This window comes from Chiloscyllium plagiosum, unplaced genomic scaffold (genome assembly GCF_037043375.1).
Source record: "Chiloscyllium plagiosum isolate Xiang-an unplaced genomic scaffold, Cpla_swu_hap1 HiC_scaffold_8, whole genome shotgun sequence".
Classification (NCBI taxonomy): domain Eukaryota; kingdom Metazoa; phylum Chordata; class Chondrichthyes; order Orectolobiformes; family Hemiscylliidae; genus Chiloscyllium; species Chiloscyllium plagiosum.
In genome coordinates this window covers 51,286,253-51,308,439 of record NW_028270146.1, presented here as the reverse complement: position 1 = coordinate 51,308,439, position 22,187 = coordinate 51,286,253, and the positions used below count along the sequence as shown (strand labels likewise).

General features: G+C 40.2%; 1 protein-coding gene across 2 annotated transcripts in view; it reads right to left on the bottom strand.

Annotated features, from left to right (window-relative positions):
- LOC122553563 (inverted formin-2-like) overlaps positions 1-22,187 on the bottom strand; it is a 63,813-nt gene that overhangs the window by 36,306 nt on the left and 5,320 nt on the right. For both annotated transcript variants that reach the window (XM_043697554.2, XM_087989826.1), the window contains exons 2-4: positions 7,025-7,434; positions 3,989-4,104; positions 1,471-1,630 (exon numbers count right to left, since the gene is read on the bottom strand). In XM_043697554.2, the coding sequence (XP_043553489.2) occupies positions 1,471-1,630; positions 3,989-4,104; positions 7,025-7,421 (673 nt within the window). In that variant the 5' untranslated portion in view covers positions 7,422-7,434. The remainder of the gene's footprint in view (positions 1-1,470; positions 1,631-3,988; positions 4,105-7,024; positions 7,435-22,187) is intronic.

The following is a 22,187-nucleotide window of genomic DNA, read 5'->3' as shown; positions in this document are numbered from 1 at the left end:
GTTTATCAATACAAATACATTTAAAGTGACATTTCTCACATCTGTGTATGAAAAAAATGACTTGTATTGAAACTGCACTTTATTTATCTGTACATTTATATTTTAAAAAAGAAAATTAGTTCTGATTTGGCATTTAGCAGTTAGGAATTAACTGTTATATAACTGTGAATGTATCTCTTTAAGACAAGTTACCAATAGGAAAAATCAGAGCCAAGACATGAGCTGCTCAGAATCCAGTGCATTCTTATCTGAATACCATTGGGAAACCAGCTATGGTATAATTGCTTAATTGAGGACATCTGTCTGCTAGGTTGATAAAGTTAATCAGATAAAGTGGGCTTGTATTTGGGCCTATACCAGTAAGTTAAGTGCTGCCTATCAGTAGAGGTCAAAACAATGGATTGTTTAGCAAAAGATGGTTCTAAGTTTTGAATATAAACTTGTATTTTGGGTGGTGTTGTTTTCCAGATATCTTTGCTATTGTTAAGTTTAGAAAAGGAATCATTTTACAGAGGAAAAAGTATTAAGCATTTTTATGGAACTGAAAATCAAATTCAAATAGGATAAAATATACACTTTAATTTGAATTAGTTTTAACACAAAAATAATTTTAACACTTCCAATAAATATTTAAAAAGCAGAAGCTTCCAGATTTTACCACCAGAATGTTGTTAACCATAGGCTAAGATTTCAAAATCCTTTTGGTTTGTTCAGTTCCAGGCTGTGATAAATTCTGCCATATAGTTAGAACTATAATATAAATTAAAACCTTAACATTTTCTTGTTTATTTTTCTCCCTTTTCCTTAATTCCAGGTTTCCTGCATAATTTTTAAAAATGCCTTTTAAAATTAGCAGATTCTAAAGACTTGCCTGATATGCTACATTCTAGATTGTATTATCAATTTTGGAAGTGGAAATAATTTCATGAAATCTGGAAAATTTCCAGATTCACTAAAAGCTTGTTTTGAGGTAATGACTTGCTTCACACAAATGTTCTACTTACAGGACAACTTATTTTGTCCACAAGGCAGGATGGAAAAACTAGAAAATATTTGATTTTATTAATTTAAAGAATGTACCAAGTGTAACTTGAATCTCTTGCGTGTTAGCTTTCTTCATTCTTCATGGACATCATTTCTAGCACATAGGGCATTATACACCTCTGGAGCAGGTGAGGTTTGAACCCCACCTTAATTCATGAGGGGGAGGGCTGAGTAGAAGTTCAACTACTCTGCAGGAATCTTGCTTTATTGATAAGGTACTAAAGTAACTTTTCTCCATACTTTTTTAATATTTGGTCTTTTGTCTAAAGTCAGTAAGTAACAAGTAAGATGTTTGTTTATTGTAATGGAATAGTGATTTTTTTCATGTATTGTGTAAATTATGTTTCTATTGTGATTTTGAGAAATTGTACAGCACTATGGGTAAACTACAAGGAACTGAATTGTGTTAAATAGAGAGCTTTTTACCTATGAATTCATTCCGAAGCTCTGACCGCGGTATCAGTTCCTCAGCTCCCAAAATAATTGCGTTGATGACACTCATGAGTGTTGCCATATATGGAATATTATCTGTGGTCTGAAGTTCATTCATGATAACACTAAATCGATATTGTTGGCTTTTTGCAGTCTATTGAGACAGAAACAAAGAAAATCAAATGTTATTTAAGCCACAGTTTCTATTAATGATTGTCTTGACTAGAAGAGTTTGAAGAATGGGAACTATTTATAATGTCAGTTAGCACAGACCAGGAAAAGAAGTTTGGTTAGCGATCTAGGACAATGTAGTCTAGCAGCAGATAGACACTGATGACAAGGAATGAACAGAAACAGAGAAGCTAGAAAGGCGTGGGTTCAGACTGTGGTGGGTATAGGTGGGGAATGCTTGACTTGGCAAGAAGGGAGTTGCAGGAGCAGCTGGATGGTCTTGACGTTGGTGGTAAAGACATTTGTGACTGGCTTTTATTATTTTATAAAGTGTGTGTGAGGGGTGATGGAGAAAGAGGAGTTTAAAGAACAGTAGGGGAATGGTGAGGTGGAGAGAAAGAGAGTCAGATTTTGCTCTCCAGAATGACCTGGGAATAGGGAGTTGTACTGACAGGGAACAATGGTATTTATTGTGGTTCTGCCCCAGCTGGTAAGAATGACTTTTGTAAGTGTGTTCAAGACTTACTATAGATTACATTCCCTTGGACTTGAGTCTATGCTGGGATGGGCCATAAATGAAGAAATTTTTAAAAACTCTCATCAAAAAAGGAAGTGAGACAAAAGCTGAGTAGATTGGTAACACTAGAAATAGTGTGGCAAATGGAAGGTCAAAGCATAGCTGGCAGCTTCTAAGTTGAATTTCAAGTCACTTGAGTGACAAGATCTTTGTATGCAGAGGATGTTGAAAGTGGGTGGGGGTAACTGTGTTTGTATCAAGTGGAGGTTGCTAGCAAGGCCAGTGTTCATTGACCATCTGTAAGTACCCAGGGGAAGATGCTGAGCTACCATGTAGGTGGCTGAATGACATGACATGCTAGACTATTTCACAGGGCTATTAATTGTCATCACTTTACTGTGGGTCTGAAGTTGAGCAGCTGAGGATTTCAGTGAATTACGTTTTGACACAGTCATGACTCCTGATTTAATCTTTAAATTCCAGTTTAGTGTGTTTAACTTGAGGTACAGTCATGAGATTTGAACATGTCTGAGTCATTAATTCAGGCCCTTCTGGATCACTAATTTGATAACATAACAAGTGCTTCAAACACTGGCTGAGGAGGGAAATGAGATGATCACAAGTTTATCTGTAAATGCAACCTTCACAATAGCGAGACTATGTATAATGATGAAGTCTGTGTTAGGTCATGGGTTCTGGTGAGGAAAACTCACTACTGTTCTGAGGTAATCATTAGAGACATGGTGGGCGGCACGGTGGCACAGTGGTTAGCACTGCTGCCTCACAGCGCCAGAGACCCGGGTTCACTTCCCGCCTCAGGCGACTCTCTGTGGAGTTTGCATGTTCTCCCCGTGTCTGCGTGGGTTTCCTCCTGGTGCTCCGGTTTCCTCCCACTGTCACAAAGATGTGCAGGTTAGGTGAATTGGCCATGCTAAATTGCCCGTAGTGTTAGGTTAGGGGTAAATGTATGGGTATGGGTGGGTGGCGGGTCGGTGTGGACTTGTTGGGCCGAAGGGCCTGTTTCCACACTGTAATGTAATGTAATCTAATCATAAGGTATTGGAGTAGAATTAGGCAATTTGGCCCACTGAGGTTGCTTTACCATTTGATCACGGCGGATATGTTTCTCAACCCCATTCTTCTGCCTTTTTCCCATAACCCTTGATCCCCTTACTAATCATGAACCTATCTTTTTCTGTTTTGAATACACTGAATGACTTGGCCTCCACAGTTTCTACAGCAATGAAATCTACAGATTCACCATCCTCTGGCTGAAAGAGCTCCTCTTCAACTTGGTTCTAAAGTATCATCATTTCACTGAGGCTGTGCCCTTGTGTCCTAATCTCTCCTTCACGTGGAAACATCTTCTCCGTGTCCTCTCTATTCAGGCTTCTCCATATTCTGCAAGTTTCATGGTTCTCTTGAAGTGACTATAAAGGGACATTCTGCATGACATCTTATTACAAGACAGCTGTGCCCACTGAGTGTCTTAGTTAGTATTTAATCAGAATGCTTAGCTTTTGGAAATGGACCAATGGAATTCCATACTACCGCCTACCTTAGCAATGTGAAGGAAATACATTTGCTTTGAATTTTAAGTTAAATGTAAAGGTTAAGTAGCTAATGTTTGTGACTGGCTGTTTTTGAGGTTTTGTTTGGTATTTTGTCTACTAGAATTCAAACATTGCTAAATGAAGACACCTTTTATTTTCCCCTTCTCCAGTTAGTTAAATGATTCAATAGGATGATCAGTTTTACTGATGTGGGTGCGTATGGCGTGCAGTGTGTGCTTTGAATAGTAATTTTCCAACAAAAATAGCTTACCTTGTAGTGTTCCAGTGCATCCAAAGCCAGATGGTGACCTTTTGGTGAGTAGATGGATAATGCTGCTAACAGCTCAAACACTTGTTTCTTTACCATGAAATTGGCTGTGTCCAAAGCTGTAAATCAGAGTTAACATGATCAGTACTTTGCATAAAATAAATTATAGCAACAAATGGTTTATAATTATAATCTGCTAGTTCTTGTTGCTGTTCTTCTACTTCTATTTTGTTCAAAATTTGTTGGCCTGGTATTTGCAATGAAAACAGTTGGCTAGCAGTTGTCACAAACATGTAATGGAGAAAATCCAAAAACAAGTCCTGGCATATGTATACGCATGATTAAATGTGAAAATCTAGAATTTGGTGTCAGATATCCTTCTCCTCCACAGGAATGCTGTTGCTGTCATAGCTTCTAGATGGGATTGACCAAAATAGTGTGAACTTGCCATACTTATAAATTTCCACACTCATGGTGGGAAAATCTAGATTTGAATATATTTCACAGTAGATGAAATTCCATAGCACAATAAAGGTTAATTTAAAGAATAAATGGGGTGGCAGTGCTCACAGCGTCAGGTTAGGTTCCATTCTTGCCTCTGGTGACTGTCTGTGTGGTGTTTGCACATTCTCCTGTGTCTGCGTGGGTTTCCTCCGGGTGCTCCAAATTTCCTAACTGTCCAAAGATGTGTAGGTTCGGTGTATAGGCCATGCTAAATTGCCCTGTGGTGTCCAGGGATGTGCAGGTTAGGTGGCTTAATCATGGCTAATGGAGGGGTGTGTCTGGGTAGAATTCTTATGGGAGGGTTAGTGCAGACTTGATGGGCCAAATGGCCTCTTTCTGTACTGTATGGATTCTATAATTCACTCCTGAACAAAATTTGTGGCCTTAAAAACATTATTTTATAAAGTGTTTCAGCCCCTCAAAATGATTGGAAATTAAGAAACAACAAAAAGGAATGTTTACTTTTAATCCTGTATTGTTAAGTGATTTCACTTTCTGCAAATTAAACTTTGTCTATTCCTGCATTGTAACTACCGACTTGGACTCTGCAGATTTTAGAAGGAAGGTTTGGAGTAGTTGAAGAGATTGTGTTGCTTTTACTATTCAAACAGCAACTAACTGTGGAGAGGCCATCCTGCTGAATCAGACACAATGAGTAGAATAGAAGTGCCAGCTACAAAAGCCTATGAGCAGCTCTCAGTCAACTGTGCCATTCCTTTGTCAGTGTTAGCAAAGATTTAGGCTATTATTTTGCATGAATAATGAAAAATCTTGAATGATTTTCAATTGATTAACTTCTCATTTAGTAAGTTCATGTGTAGTTACTCAATATCCTTGTGAATTACCTATTTTAAAATGCTCTAGTTTACAAAATGAGTTCTATCAAATTACCATTAGATGTATACTACATTTATACAATAACAAATGGTGATTGACAGGATGTCTGTAAACTTTTGCTATTCCTATTTTGGGAAAAACACAGTGAACCTGGATTTATGCTGTGTTCTGAAAATGCTCGGAGCGCTTAGAATTATTGAAATGTAATATATCTGCGGTATTGGATGAGTCAATCTTGATCTACAGAGCCTGTGCCAACTCTCTGGGTACTGCTTACATTTTGCCCAGAGAACCGCTTTATGCGTCTATATCATTCCCTTTTTCAAAGGTCAATTAAAACTGCCTTCAACATCCCCTTAGGCAATTATTCCAGATCATAAACACTTCTCGGGAAAAAAAAAACAACCTTCTTGATGTTGCAGTTAACTTTTTTGCTTTCAATTCACCCACCAATGAGAACAGTTGCTCTTGACTCTGTCTCAACCTTGTTATTTTGAACACCACTATCCAACCTCCTATCAAATTTATCACATTTAATTAGTTTCAAGTTCTCATATGTTTTTGTTACCCAATAGAGGCCTGTTAAAAAAGCTAGCGTGATTTTGCTGGTTTCCAAAATAACTCTTTCCCCTCTCCTCATTTTGCCCTTGTAATTGATGCCAAAAAAGGCAGCATGTTAACAATTAACTTGATGTGCTGTCTGAAATGTTGACCTTACCAATTTCTGAAATTGACTATTGTAATAGGAGAATAAGTGCCTGTGATAGAATGGAGATGGGGTCAAGACTACTGTGTACTGATGAGTTGAGATTAAGCCTTTTAACATTGCACTGACTCCTGTGAATTCAGATTAAAGGCCATCAAGTTTGTTATTTTCTACAGAAGGTGAATAATATCAATACATTAAAGATGCATGTACATTTCAGTAGCTGCTGTACTGAAAAAAGATTTGTTAATTATATTTAAATAACTAATTGTTTAAAATAGATCAAAATTAGGCAAATATTGACATTGAATCATGCTGGTACAATGAATTAGCTCTGCTTTCAGATTCCACACAATTGTGAGGCAGCCTGATTCATATGTTTCTGCACTACAGAATATTCCTGTAATGAAGGCCATGGGATTCTCTCTTGATGTGTTTTTCTTTATTGCAATAAGTGTCTTTATTATGTTTTGAAAGAAAATTTTGAAAAAAACTTGAAATATAAACAATGATGTGATCTATTCTGTGAACAAACAGGGAATGAATGTTAATGTTTAAATATCATTCCCTTTTAATGTAGAATGCAATAGAAAATGCAGCATTATTTTTATGGAAGGATTTCTATTAACTTGGTTCGTAGGATTCACATATTCAACATCAAAACTCCTGTTTAGTCAGGCAAATTGTGGTAAAAGTGGGTTAATATTTAATCTTACGTGTTGATTTAATTTTACCAGTGGGCCCAAAGTAAATAAAATTGATTTTTGTTCTGTTTCCTTAGGTTGCAGAGTTTTAACAATGACTATAAAGATGAATATTAATGAGAACGTTGCTCATTGCTTTCAATTCTGGTATTGATGCTTTTTTTTTGGCAGAATCTAACTATTGATAACCTTGTTTGCAGGTTCTTTCAGTTAAAGAAACAATATAGCGCTTTGATATTGTGAATCCCAATGACTGAAATTGCACTGAGATAAGCTAACTCTTCATACCTTGGGATAGTTTTCGAATGTAGCCTTCATTTGTCACGATGTAGTCAATACCACTTGAAGAATTCATCACAGCTCGTACGCATTTAACACAAGTGAGCTGTAGAAGGGCATCACAGATCTTTGCCACTCCTCTGCCAGAGAGCCTCTCCAAGGCATCGAGCAGTAAATCAAGACCATTAAGGTCTAGAAATTGTACCATCCAGTCATTACTGCTATTTTCCAGTCGTTTCTTTAGGCCAGAGTAATTTAAAACAGTTGGGACTTGCAGCAAGCGGATACAAAGTTCAGGTTCTGCATTTTCTAAGTTGGCCTCTGTGTCTGCATCGAGAGGGGTAACTTTTTCTTTCAGAAGAGTCCAGTTCTTCTGCATACTTGATTGTTTACCGGCCATTTTCATGTGCTTTGTTCACCTATGAAATGGAATGAAAAGAACATGTTAATGCAGGTAGCGAGGTTTAATTAAATTACTTTGTGCAAGATTCAATCACTGACTTCAGCACAATGTTCATTGGACGTGAAATTATACTATCTCCTACTGGAAGGAAGTACTGCAGGTTGATGTGCATGACTTTCAAAGCATTAATTTCTGTTGGTGGACTGGATTGCTAAAATTATGCCACATCATGCTGTGAAATTTGGGCATGTTTTTAAAAAAAATCTTGTACATCGATTTATATTTCCAGCACGTTACTAAGTGTTACTAAGTCCTAATTATCCCAGATTTGCTTGATTGAGAAGGTAAGGTTTTTGAATCTTTTCTCATACCCTTTTCATGGTGTTTCAAGGCTAGGGATTTTGTGGGACTCTCCAAAATCTGTCCAACATCTGCAAAGCACAGGGTCCAGAATGTGATGGCATGCTGTCTGCTTGCCTGAATGAGTACAGCTCCAACAACGCTCAAGCTTGACACTATCCACACTAAAAGCAGCTTGTTTGACAGGCACCATACCAGTATTCACACTCTTCACCATTGACACACACCAGTCATTGTGTAAAGTAGTACTGCAGCAATTCCAAGTCTTCTTTCATAGCACCTTCCAATGCACAAATTCTACCATTGAGGCCAAGGACAGCAGATGTATGGGATCTACATGCAAGCTTCCTGCAACAAGTCCCATATCATGATCACTTGGAAATATATTGCTGCTCCTTCTCTGTGGCTGGGTCAAAATCTTGGATCTCCCTTCCTAACAGTACTGAGAACATACCTACAATGTTAATATCTTAAAAGCCAACTGCTCATCAGACACTAATTAACTCACTGGATGTATTTGTTTTAAAACACACTTCAAGTTATTAAGCACACAATAAATCAAGTTAACTTGTATGCGTTTAGCTTGTAAGCTCGCAGTGGATGAGCAAACCAAATCCCAACACCATGTACACACAACATAAAGTCCTTTTTAAAGCTGAACTTTTCTGCTGGTGAGGTATGAATGCAATGTATCCACGTTCCAAGAACTGCATTTGTTCCAGAAAGCCAATTGCTACACCTTTTTAAGGGCAGTTAGGGATGGACAAAGAAAAGGCAATGTTGTATAGAAAACCCTTGAAAATCAGGAGAGAGGTTCTGTGCCTGTTTGATTTCTGAACCACTTGCTGTTTTGCCAGCGCATAGAAAAGGTGGGTTAAAGTAGTAATCCTTTTTACTGATAGTTGCGTTTCTTAGGGTCTGCTTAATGCTTTTAGGAAAAGATATAGCAGTTTAATACTGGTTCATTCAAATAATCAGGAATGAGAATAAAATCCTTCGCAAGTGAGCTGTGATATAATAATTATGTACTTTGGCAGTTCATATATCAACCTGGATTTTGATTGCAATTGTTACCTTGACTGACTGTTTCAGTGCTGGGAAAGTTTCTAAATGTAACATACCCACCATGTCATTTAAATAGCTGGCTCACTCTACTGACAAGTACTTTACTCCTGAGCCATAGCTGCTCAATTGACCAATGTGAATGGGTATATTGTAACTGCTGAAAAGCTCTGCATTGTTGTGCCAAACCTTAACTTCATTTTCCTCTGTAGATAACTCAACTCTAGTTTTAATAGTTTGAATAAATGATTACAAAATCAACATCAGACCAAAACTAATTAAGGATTTAGTAAAACTTAAGATAATTTTCACAACAGTATCATCTTTAAAACTTTGAATTGCATTTTACCCTTTTTAAAGATAGATTTGGCAGAATTATGCAACAAGAGCACATAATGGACACACTGGGTGCCGTCTGGTTTCTTATCCATTATCTTTATCCTATTTGTGTCATTATACAGACACAAGAACAATACTTTCACTCTTAAAGTCATACATTTATAAACACATCTTTCAAACCCAGGAAATGGTTGTCAGTGAATCAGGATGTGCAAGTTTCTTCTGGTTTCCTGCTTTTTGACTTGAAATAAGATAAATGCTACTTGACAAGGTGATGTGGAAACCATTTGAGGTGCACGACTGTAAACATTACAGCTTAGTCCTTTTTTTTTTTTAGGTCTGGATATGAATGTTGGCAATGAATGCATTAATTAACCGTTTCTGGTGCTAATTTTGAAACCTATGGTTCAATGGCAGGGTGGAGAATGGGAATTTACTTCTAGAAAATTAAGGTAAATTCCATGCTCCCAGTATGATTTAGAGAAAGTAAGTTGGCTAGAGCTTTTAACTCTACAGAGACAATTCTTTCTTTGAGCATGGCTCCAACTATGAATATTGGATTGCTATAATTCCTGATGAAACTTAAAATCTTTCTACCTTCAGGAAATAAATTGCATTTGCAAATAAAGATAACTTTTAAGCTCAAATCTTATCTGCAACATTTCCCATTACACTATTTGAGATATTTCCTTACTTCAGTGTAATTATTTCATATTAAAACAAATGAGCCCTTAAGGAAATATAATGACAGCTATGCTGAAGAGAGTTGCAGAAGAAGCATTAAGTGGAACATAAACAGCAGAATGGACACCTGTTTGTTTGCAATGTGGATGTCACTATTTAGTTCAGCAATTATTGCCCACCCCTAATGTTCCTGAAGAAAGCAGCACCACTGTACCACTGTACCTTCAAAGTTTGGGAGAAGATTTGTAGCTCGGGTGCTTGTTGTTGTGGTTCTGTTCGCCGAGCTGGAAATTTTTGTTGCAAACGTTTCGTCCCCTGTCTAGGTGACATCCTCAGTGCTAGTTTGCTCATGCTGGGTATCGGGTCCTTCGTTCTGGTGAGTTGTTGTCTGAGGGTGGCTGTTGGTTTGTGTGCTGTTATAAGTCCTAGTGGTCGCAGTAGTCTGGCTGTCAGTTCAGAAATGCTCCTGATGTATGGTAGTGTGGCTAGTCCTTTGGGTTGCGGCATGTCCTCGTTCCGTTGTCTTTCTCTTAGGCATCTGTTGATGAAATTGCGCGGGTATCCGTTTTTGGCGAATATCTTGTACAGGTGTTCCTCTTCCTCTTTTTGTAGTTCTGGTGTGCTGCAGTGTGTTGTGGCCCTTTTTGAATAGTGTCTTGATGCAACTTCGTTTGTGTGTGTTGGGGTGGTTACTTTCATAGTTCAGGACTTGGTCTGTGTGTGTGGCTTTCCTGTATACCTTTGTGGTGAATTCTCCGTTCGGTGTTCTCTGTACCATCACGTCTAGGAATGGGAGTTGGTTATCCTTTTCTTCTTCTCTCGTGAATTGGATTCCTGTTAGTGTGGCGTTGATGATCCGGTGTGTTTTCTCTATTTCTGTGTTTTTAATGATTACAAAGGTCATCAACATATTTGACCCAGAGTTTGGGTTGAATTTGTGGTAAGACTGTTTGTTCCAACCTTTGTATTACTGCTTCTGCTAGAAGTCCAGAGATCGGTGAGCCCATGAACACACACAAACGAAGTTGCATCAAGACACTATTCAAAAGGGCCACAACACACTGCAGCACACCAGAACTACAAAAAGAGGAAGAGGAACACCTGTACAAGGTATTCGCCAAAAACGGATACCCGCGCAATTTCATCAACAGATGCCTAAGAGAAAGACAACGGAACGAGGACATGCCGCAACCCAAAGGACTAGCCACACTACCATACATCAGGAGCATTTCTGAACTGACAACCAGACTACTGCGACCATTAGGACTTATAACAGCACACAAACCAACAGCCACCCTCAGACGACAACTCACCAGAACGAAGGACCCGATACCCAGCATGAGCAAACTAATGTAGTGTACAAAATCCCATGCAAGGACTACACAAAACACTATATAGGACAAACAGGAAGACAGCTAACGATCCACATCCATGAACATCAACTAGCCACGAAACGACACGACCAGCTATCCTTAGTAGCCACACACGCAGACGACAAGCAACATGAATTCGACTGGGACAACACTACCATTATAGGGCAAGCTAAACAAAGAACAGCCAGGGAATTCCTAGAAGCATGGCACTCATCCACAAACTCCATCAACAAACACATCGACCTGGACCCAATATACCTGCCACTACAGCGGACAGCTGAAACTGACAACCGGAAGCGGCAGGGACAGGCCACCATAAATGCCGGAGGAAACACCACAGAAGCGCTTCACAGGAGGGTCCCACGCACTGAGGATGTCACCTAGACAGGGGACGAAACGTTTGCAACAAAAATTTCCAGCTCGGTGAACAGAACCACAACCACTGTACCTTGTACCACTGTAGTCCTTTAGGGATATGTGCACTGATAGTACTATTGGAAGGACAATTGCAAGATTCTGAGCCAGTCATTCTAAAGCAGTGGCAGCGTAGTCCGAGGTCAGGTTGGTGTGCAGTTTACAGGGGAACTCCAGAGTTCCCATACATCTGCCCTTGTCCTTCTAGATAGATCCTTTTAATCGCACCTTCAAAACCTTTGGCAAGTTCCTATAATGCATCTCGTACATACGTATTGTCAATGTGCCATTGATAAAGGGGCAGAATGTTAAAGGTATTGGACAGGGTGTCAAAAAAAGTGAGTTTCTTGGGTGGTGTTGGGGCTGTACCCTGGTGGAGTGGATTCCTTCACACTCCTGACGTGTGCCTTGTAGACAATGGACAATCCTCCTTTAGCCCATCACCATCCTTTTGAGAGACATGGATCCTCTGTGTAGATAGTTTTTACTTGTGAAATAACTGAACAAATGCTGTATGTAATTCTCTCATGCCTTGCCACAAAATGCTCAAGTAAATGAGTCTCCACTGCTGACCAGATTTTTATTTACTTATTTCTGAGCAACTATTTTTCTGAACAATAATTTAATAAGAAAGAAATTTGCTCAGCAGTTCTCTGCACATTTTAGCAGACATTAGCTTGCATTGTCTTTGATTTTAAAATAAGTCACTTACCCTCACATTTATCTGCTTTTTAACTTGTACTTTTAAAAAATAAACTTATTTGCAAGAACTCGAGATTGGAAGTTCTTCATCTGGTTGGCGCTGGTAGTGCGCCAAGCTGTACTGAGCCTCAGCAACTGATTTACTGGAAATAAAATTAGACTGTGCTGCTATAATAGATTTCAGAAAGACTAAAATGCTAATTCCAGCAGAGCTGGTGCCAACATTAATGCCTAGTTCTTCACTGCTGCATAGCAAAGGTTTCAGCCAAATGCCACCAACTGTTTTCAACATACAATAGAATCCATTTTTCCTTTTAGAAACTGGTACTTCAATGTTCTGCAGTAAATCACATGAAAACAAAGAGTGGAAAGCATTTTGTACTTTAATTGAACCTCAAAAAATTAGTGGGCAAACTTTTCAACTTTAGCACCGATGATTGTCTTGTCTTCAGTAATCCGAATGTGGTGAAACACAGCAGTTTGAGTTTTTGCTAATAAGTTCCGGCAAAGTGAACTTTGTGCTGCCATTGTTCTGTAAATGCTCATTCAAAAACCAGTATCAACATAGGATTAATAATCTGCTGTAGTTCTCCAGATATTTCTGTTTTCATACAGAATTAAAGTCAGTGCTGTTGTGAGAGGGAAATAATAGTTCTACGTTTTGAATAAGAAGAATTTCTCCCTTTCTTCTAACTATCTGTATTTTCGTGACATTATTTTAATGGGTGCCCTTCTTCATTGCTGGAGGATTGCCAAACATGGATTGCTCTCTTAAGAGACTGCCAATTCCTCCAAAAGCTCTAGAGAAAAAGCTGCAAAATGACTAAAAGCATTTTTTGGACACCACTTTTGTTATTACCTGAGTCAACAAAATGCACAGGTCATTAATTCAGTGGAGATAATGCTGAGCTTTCCTCCTATCTTTCAAAAAAAAAAGCCCTGCATTTCTGGTCTTGGCCTCTTCAGAATGCAGAGCAGTCATCCCTCAACACTACCCCGTGGTGCTGGATTGTCAGGATGCTGACCCCTTTAACCACACTAGCTACTGGACCAGAGTGGGAAAATACCTCCACTGGTTGGAGTCGTACCTGGCACATAGTTATGGTTGTTGACTGGATTGAAACCTGAAAAGCTGTGTAAAAAGCTCTGATATGCTGAGTGTTCTATCTGGTGTTTGCAGGGGAGAAGATGTTGAAGTAAAAGTTTAATGATGACCACAAAACATCCATTGTAAAAACTTATTTGATTCACTAATATCATCCTTTGGAAAGAAAATCTCCCATGATTACTTGGCCTGGTCTGTATTTGACTTGAGAACCATGGCATTATGGTTGACATGGCTTAGCAAGGCACTTAATATGAGTAACTAGGGATGGGCAATGAATGTTTATACCTGCAACAACAAATCCCTACAGTATGGCAACAGGCCGTTTAGCCTAACACGTCCACACTGGCCCTCAGACTATCCCACCCAGACCCATTCTCTGATCCTATTACTTACATTTCCCCTGATTAATGCACCTAGCCTACACATCCCTGAACACTATGGGCAATTTAGCATAGCCAATTCACTTAATTTGCACATCTTTCGACCACAGAAGGAAACCAGAGGAAACCCTCGCAGGCACAGGGTGAATGTGCAAAATCCTCACAGATATTCCAGCCTCTGAAGACTATAACCCAGGTCCATGATGCTGTGAGGGAGCAGTGCTGTCCAAAATTTAACATATGGTAGTGAAGGGAGCCCTTCTCAGCATCTTGTGACTGGGCTTCTCAAGTGGGTGTAATGTCTTTTTAAGAAAAACTTCAATTTAGAGATACAGATGGGGATTTTGGACTGTTTTAACAATTAGAATATTTTTATTATTCAATTGTGGGACATGGGCATCACTGGTCAGCATTTGTTGTCAGTCCTTAGGTTCTCTTGAGAAGGCAGTGGTGATGAGCTGCTTTTTTTGTGTGTTTGGGTCTATGGACCACAGCAGCTCAATGAAGTGAGAATGAATGATGGTAAGGGAATGGAGAGATATTTCCAAGTGAGTGTGGCTTGGAGGGGAAGTTGTACAATGGGACAATCACCTACTGTTACCCTTGTCCTTCTCCATGGAGGTAGTAATGGGTTTGGAAGGTACTATCATATGGAGTTTTGGTGAATTTCTGTTGTGCACCTTGGAGTAGTTGTAGTAGTAGATGGCTATAGTAGTATCAATGCGTGTGTACGTGGTGCTAATCAAATGGCTTGTCCTGATGGTGTCAAACATCAAATGTTGTTGAATCTGCACCCATCCAGCTAAATGAGTATTCAATCACACTCCTGACATGTGCCTTGTAGATGATGGACAGGCTTTGTGAGCGTCAGGAAATGAGTTACTTGCTGCAGTATTTCTAACCTCTGACTTATTCTTGTAGCCGCTGTGTTTATATTGTTTATTCAGTTGAGTTTTATGGTCAATGCTAACACCCAGGATGTTGATGGTGAGGAATTCAGTTGATGGTAATGCCATTGAATTTCAAGGGATGATGGTTAGATTGTCTCTTATGGGAGATGGTCATTGCTGGTCATTTGTGTGGCATGAATGTTACTTGTCAACCCAAGCCTAGTGTGCAGATCTTGTTGCATTTTGGGCCAATATGTTGAGGAGTGGCAAATGGAGTTTAATTTAGATAGATGCAAAGTGCTGCATTTTGGAAAAGCAAATCTTAGCAGGACTTATATACTTAACGATAAGGTCTGAGGGAGTGTTGCTAAACAAAGACCTTGGAGTGCAGGTTCATAGTTCCTCTCTACTTGCGACTCCACTTTCAAGGATAGTGAAAGTGGTGTTTAGTATGCTTTCCTTTATTGGTCAGAGCATTGAGTATAAGAGTTAGGAGGTCATGTTAGAGCTGTACAGGACATTAGTTAGGCCACTTTTTGGAATATTGCATGCAATTCTGGTCTCCTTCCTATCAGAAGGATGTTGTGAAACTTGAAATGGTTCAGAAAAGATTTACAAGGATGTTGCCAGGGTTGCAGGATTTGAGCTAAAGGGAGAGGTTGAATAGGCTGGGGCTGTTTTCCCTGGAGTGTCAGAGGCTGAGGGGTGACCTTGTAGAGGTTTATAAAATCATGAGGGGGCATGGATAGGATAAATAGACAAAGTCTTTTCCCTGGATGAGGGAGTCCAGAACTAGAGGGCATAGGTTTAGGGTGAGAGGAGAAAGATATAAAAGGGACCTTTTTCATGCGGAGGGTTTTGTGTGTGTGTGTGTGTGTGTGTGTGTGGGGAATGAGCTGCCAGAGGAAGTGGTGGAGGCTGGTACAACTACAGCCTTTTAAAAGGCATCTGGATAGGTACATTAATAGAAAGGGTTTGGAGGGATCTGGGCCAAGTGTTGGCAAATGGGACGAGATTAGGATATGATATCCGGTCAGCATGGACAAGTTGGACCGAAGGGTCTGTTTCCATGCTGTACATCTCTGACTATTTGAACATGGTTTGCTTAGTACCTGAAGAGTCGCAAATGGTGCTGAACATTGAGCAATCATTGAACATCCCTATTTCGGACTTTGAGAAGGAAGTCAATGAGGGAGCAGCTGAAGATGGTTTGGCCGAAAACACTATCCTGAGGAACTCCTGCAGAGATGACCTGGAGCTGAGTTGACTGACCTCCAACAACTACAACCATCTTCTGTGTCAGGTATGACTCCAATGACTAGAGAGTTTGCCCCCCACTGCTCCAATAGCTTGTACAGTTAATAGATTATTCCCCCAACAACCCATCACTACTGAGGAGGTTGACGGATGACTGCTCTGCATTCTGAAAAGTCCTTTGATTGAAACTTGATCATATCTTCACTTTGTGCTGTTGACCAGACATCCTCACTACTCCTCTCAGACTTCTGGACTATTGTGTTACAGACTGGCTTTTGAAGATGATACCAACATTTCAAGATATGGAACTTCCCAGGCCCCCTGATGCCTGCATTGCCACCTCTCTCAATATCATTGCCATATGCTTTTGGTATCTGGTGCAAGATTGGCTGAGTTTAAAAGAAAAATTCCAGCCATAGTGCTTTTGGCCTGTAATTGTCAATATATGACATACACGAGGCGTACAGAACAAAGAACCACTACCCTCCACCTCCCCCATGAACACATTCAAATGTCTCATAACTAAGGCTGCAACTACAATAGTGATTGTTTATCCAAACTTTTACATTGTGAGAAAAGTACTTCACAGCACTGAAACTTAGTTGGCACATCTTAAAAATCCTAAATAAGAAATGAACCCAATGATCTTTTTCTTGATGTAATAATCCTTTCCTTGTTCAATAATCCCAGGAAGGAAATAATTATTTAGTATGAGATTATTTTCTTCCTGGTTCTGTAATAGAGTTTTATGACGAAAGTAGCTGCAGTAAGGCAATTTGTTCAACAGTATAAACTTACTGTTTCCAGATGGAATAGTAGGCCATTGACTGGATTAGTCCTTTAAAATTGACATTCTCCAATAGCCACAAATAACTCAGCTGCTGCATTCCAGAGATTCACTTCACCATCACAAAGTACAAGTACCCCCAGGGCTGTCTCTCTCTTGCCCACCCATCATTAAACCTCTGTTTGCTCACAACTGTTAGCTGTTCAACAAAGAAATGCACATTCCCTAAATATATTGAGCCACACTTGCTGTTGCCTTGCAGGATTAAGACAACAATGAGACCTGACCAGAAGAGGAGAGACAACAGTTGTCCATGCTTGATGGTGCTGCTAATCTACTGGTGTGCATTCTTGACTGATGCTATACCCAGCAGCAAAACTGAAAACCCAAAAGATCCTGGTAAATTCCTACTTAATCTGCCTCCTTGCATACCACTTGCACTCTCACCTTACAATCCCTTCCAGTGTGTAAATTGAAGTACAGACTGTTTGTTTTTTTTTAATTTAAAATATTCCTTCAACAGCCAACCTTGAGTATTCTCAATTTGAGATTATCAAGAACTGAGAGTTGATCAGGCAGCTGCAGGAAAACATAATGTTCAGGAAGCAGAGTGATGAAGGTGAAGCATTGTCCTTTCGTCTCATGTGTGCAGTCAACCGTCTTAGTACTGGCTGAGGTTTTTTAGAGACAGGCAATAAGAGAGAATTATACATGGTGACTCATCAGACATGTATTACCCATAGTCAGACTGGACAGCAAGGGTAGCAAAATTACCAGACTGAAGTAATGAGCAGCTCAAACACAGGTTTTCAGTGGAATGATGCATGGGAAAGGGTGTATTCGAAGAACAGGCATGCATAACAAATTCTTAGTATAGTGCTTGGCTCGCCAGAGAGGAGAGCCGCCTCTTCCATGTGAGGGGCAGCTTCAGACACAGTTAAACACGCCTCTGTTTGTGTTGCAACAGATGTCTCTGTTTGTGTTTCAACAGCACAGCCTGAGGTCATGAAATCACAATTTGCTGAAATGCAGGATCAGACTATTGACATCACAGCTGCAGTTCTCTGTTAAAGAGGGATTTCAGGCTCTTTCCACATTCCAGTTGTGTACTCAGCACTGCTCTGGGGGAGAACCAGGATCTCTCGTGCACTGTTTTCACGTGGGATGACAGTAAACGTCCTTTCACTAGTGTCCCTGTAGTTTCCTGTCTACAGTTACTCATGCTGGGATGATGCAGGTTTAAGTCAATTTTAGCTGCAATCCCCTCCAGTGAGTTGGTAACCTTCAAGCTATATTATAGCTGTGGAGTGATGTACATACATACACGACTATCCCTACAAGTGGCCTTCTTGTTTGTGGGGCAATGTATTGCTTATCTTAACCTTGCTTTTTCTTTTTCCTCCCTCCTCTTGCTCACCAGCTCTGACATTATGCAGAGGAAGTCAAATCACACGACACCAGGTTATAATCCAACCGGTTTATTTGAAATCGCAGACGATTGGAGTGACATTTCTTTGACAGGTGCAGTGAGAGAGGGCACACCAACACAGATTTAATAGGCAGACAGATCAAAGGATCATACAATTGGTGTAATTGGAGTGAACAAACCTAAAATGGCTGATGGAAAACTTTGTTGGTAAGGGAGTTCCTCAATACATCGAGATTTTTTTTTTTTAGATTACATTACAGTGTGGAAACAGGCCCTTCGGCCCAACAAGTCCACACCGACCCACCGAAGCGAAACCCACCCATACCCCTACATTTACCCCTTATCTAACACTACAGGCAATTTAGTATGGCCAATTCACCTGATGTTGAGGAATATATACAAGACTCCTCCTCCATGTCTTCCAATCCTTTTCTTCCACAGGAAATGTCTCATCTCTATTTTGCTATTGCCATCAAATGTACTAATGTTAATTATGTACCCCTCCCTTTTCTTTTTGGTGGTTTTTTGTTACCTCTCAATTTAAATGCAGGAGAAAATCTTATGCCATGTTCAATAACGTAACCAGTCTAATGGAAATCATTGCTCTGTGAAACATGAGAACAAATGAAATGTCTTCATGTCAGGCTTGTAAAAGCAAGTTCCAGTCTAGGCATTTCCTTAACATGTTTTTAAGCTGAATTTCATGTAATAGTTTGCAACCGCTTACAAAAATATGAAATAGAGAATCCAAAGATAACATTCTAAAGCTGCACTCTTCTCCTGGCTCTCAAGCCAATGGCACTGTGGATCTGGCGGACAAGAGTGGGGTATGAGCCAAAAAGCCTTTCTCTTCCAGCTAACGGCATGACCAGTTAATATAAAGTGAGCAACCACACCAGTTATCCTATTAGCCACTAATATTGCTATAGCAAGACTGGACTGTTATGACTCACTGGGTTGAGCACTGGAAATCAAGCCCTGACATTATTTGAGCCATCACAACAGTTAAAGATTTTAGGAAGTCGGCTAAATTAAGGAATTTTGCTGTCCTTTATAATCAGGTTAACCAGATTTCTGTACTTAACAAAATGTACTACTTAGTACAAGCAAATAGACTCCAGCTACAGGTAAATAATTATGAAGTATTGGCATAGAATTCTACTAACCCCTTAAAATCCCATGGACAGATGGGAAGAAAGGTGCTATGGATGGTGAGAGAGCTTGCAAAGCACTTCAATGGTCTCTACTCACTCATGGGATGGCAGCATTTATTGCCTGTCCCTAGTTGCCCTTGAGAAGATGGTGGTGAGCTGCGTCCTTGAACCATGGTGGTCTATCTACTGTAGGTAGACCCAGAATGTTGTGGGGGTTAGGGTTGAAATTCAGGAATTTGATTAAGCCACATGAAGAAGCAGATATATTTCCAAGTCAGGGTGGCGAGCCTATTAGAGGGGAACTCACGGGTTAATGGTGTTCCCATATATCTGCTGCCCTTGCCCTCCTAGATGGAAGTGATTATGGATTTAGAAGGTACTGTCTAAGGATCTTTGGTGAATTTCTGCAGTGCATTTTCTGGATGAGATGCACTGCTGCTGTTGTGTGTTGGTGGTTAAAGGAATGGATTTTTGTGAACATGATGCCAATCAAATAGGCTACTTTGATCTGGATGGCGTCAAGCTTCTTGAGTGGTGTTGGAGCTGCATCCATCTTGGCAAATGCTTAGCTGATCAGAACACTGCTTCACTGTCTTCTCTTGATGCTTTCATTGATTTGCAGGAGGTATAGAGTGGTTGGACCACAGTTGAAAACACCTGAGACTTAATTAAAAGTCACAGCTTACAGCAACTGGAAGGAGAGCAAACTGGTTTTTGTCAGGCTTCGTGGTTTCAACTGCAGAGAACTGACACAGCTCCTGAGCTGGTGAAGATCTGATGACTTCTCATAGACCTATTCACAGCACCAATCTGTTCAGCTACCTCCGAACTAATCACACATTTATTGGAAGGTAAATGGCCTTTGCTGATAACTGGTCTGTAGACTAGTGACTAATGAGTTACTTGTTTTTGGTTGAATCTCTATTTTCCAGAGCTATTAGCTCCAGCTCTTTTTTTTGTATTAGATTCCCTACAGTGTGGAAACAGGCCATTTGGCCCAACAAGTCCACACCAACCCTCACAAGAGTCACCCATCCAGACCCATTTCCCTCTGACTATATGCAAACTACATTTCAACTACTGCTTGAATACCAACTGTGTAAATAATCCTGACAGACACAGTCAGTCGGGTTATTTTTAAAACTGCAGAAATCCTTGCAGTTTTGTGCCTTTTTTCCATTTCAGTCTACAGTTAACAATATGGAAAAATAAAAATACAGACTTTACAGGACTCAGAATACAGCATCTTGAAACACATCTAGAATTGTTATGGTAGACAGGAGAGTATTTATTTCCAATGAGCTTCTGCAGGTAAATAAGATTCTATTGTCTGAAAAATGATTTTTTTTTAGAAACAATTGTCGCCCTTACCAGTTCTGCTTTCAGTCTTACCTGTTCTATGCTGCCAAACACCTCTTTTTCTTGAGCAGAAATAGAAATTGCTGGAAAGCCTTAGCAATTCTGGCAGTATCCATGCAGAGAGATCTGAGTTAATGTTTTGGGTCCAGTGGCCCTTCTTCAGAACTGATGGGAGCTATGGACAGGTTGATATTTGTACAGAAAATGGGATGGAGCAGGGGGAAGGGAAGTTAAACCATAGTGGAGATTGTCTCTCTTTGGGGGTCTATCAGTTGGACAGACAGAGAAGTGGGTAAAAAGCCAGTTTGGGGAAATTAATAGCTGTACTTCTCTATGACTCTAATGGGGGCTATTATCAGCAGATGATAAAATAGAATGCCTACAGTGTGGAAACAGGCCGCTTGGCCCAACAAGTCCACACTGAGCCTCTGAAGAGCATCCCACCCAAACTCACCCCTTCCCTGTAATCCCACACCTTCCATTGCTAATGCACCTAACCAATACATGGGCAATTTTAACATGACCAATCCACCTAATTTATACATCTGTGGACTTTGGGAGGAAACTGGAGCACCCAGTGGAAACCCACATGGACACAGGGTAAACATGCAAACTCCAAACAGACAGTTGCCCAAGGGTGGAATCAAACCTGGGACCCTGGCACTAAACACTGAGCCACCATGCTACCCCGACTATAGATTGTGTACGTTAATAGTCCATGTGATGACAAGGCCTGGTATGTAGGGGTTGGGATAAGGGCATGACCTCAAGCCCTAGAACTGCTGATGTGACATTGGTTGCCTCAATGTTTGCACCCCCACCCCCAACTTCATTCCAACCTATCTCCCTCTAAAATTGATTAACTGCACTCTGTGCTATCAGATCCAACCCTGACTTTGTACTTAAGCCTCCTGATGAGGGTGGTGCTGCTGTTGTCTGGCAGACTCACCTCTACAACACTCTGGCTGAGTGCCAGCTCAATACCTCCTATCTTCTCTCAGACCATGGAAGACTAGATTACTATGTCCACAGTAGTCATTCATCTGCTGATCTCCACCCACTGACTCCAAGCTCATAGTTTTCAACCTCGCACAACTTGCTTTTACTACTTTCCCAAAATCCACAAACAGGACGGCCCTGAAAGAACCCTTGTTTTTCCTGCCCCTCAGAACTCACCTCTTCCTACCCTGATTTGGTTTTCTTCCTCTTCATGTCCAGTCCCTTCCCACTGACACCTGCAATTCCTCTGATGCCTTAGTTTCAGAATTTCCCGTTCACAGGCTCCAGCTGCATCCTCTTTCTTATGGACATGCAATTCACGTCCATCCCCGATCAGGATGGCTCAGGGCTCTCTGCTCCTTTCTTGAAAAGGGCCTGAACTATCTCCAAACACCCTCCTCCTCTTTTTTTTTTTTAACCCTTCTCATTTTCTTCATGTCAAAGGGGTGGCTATAGGTTCCTACGTGGGTTC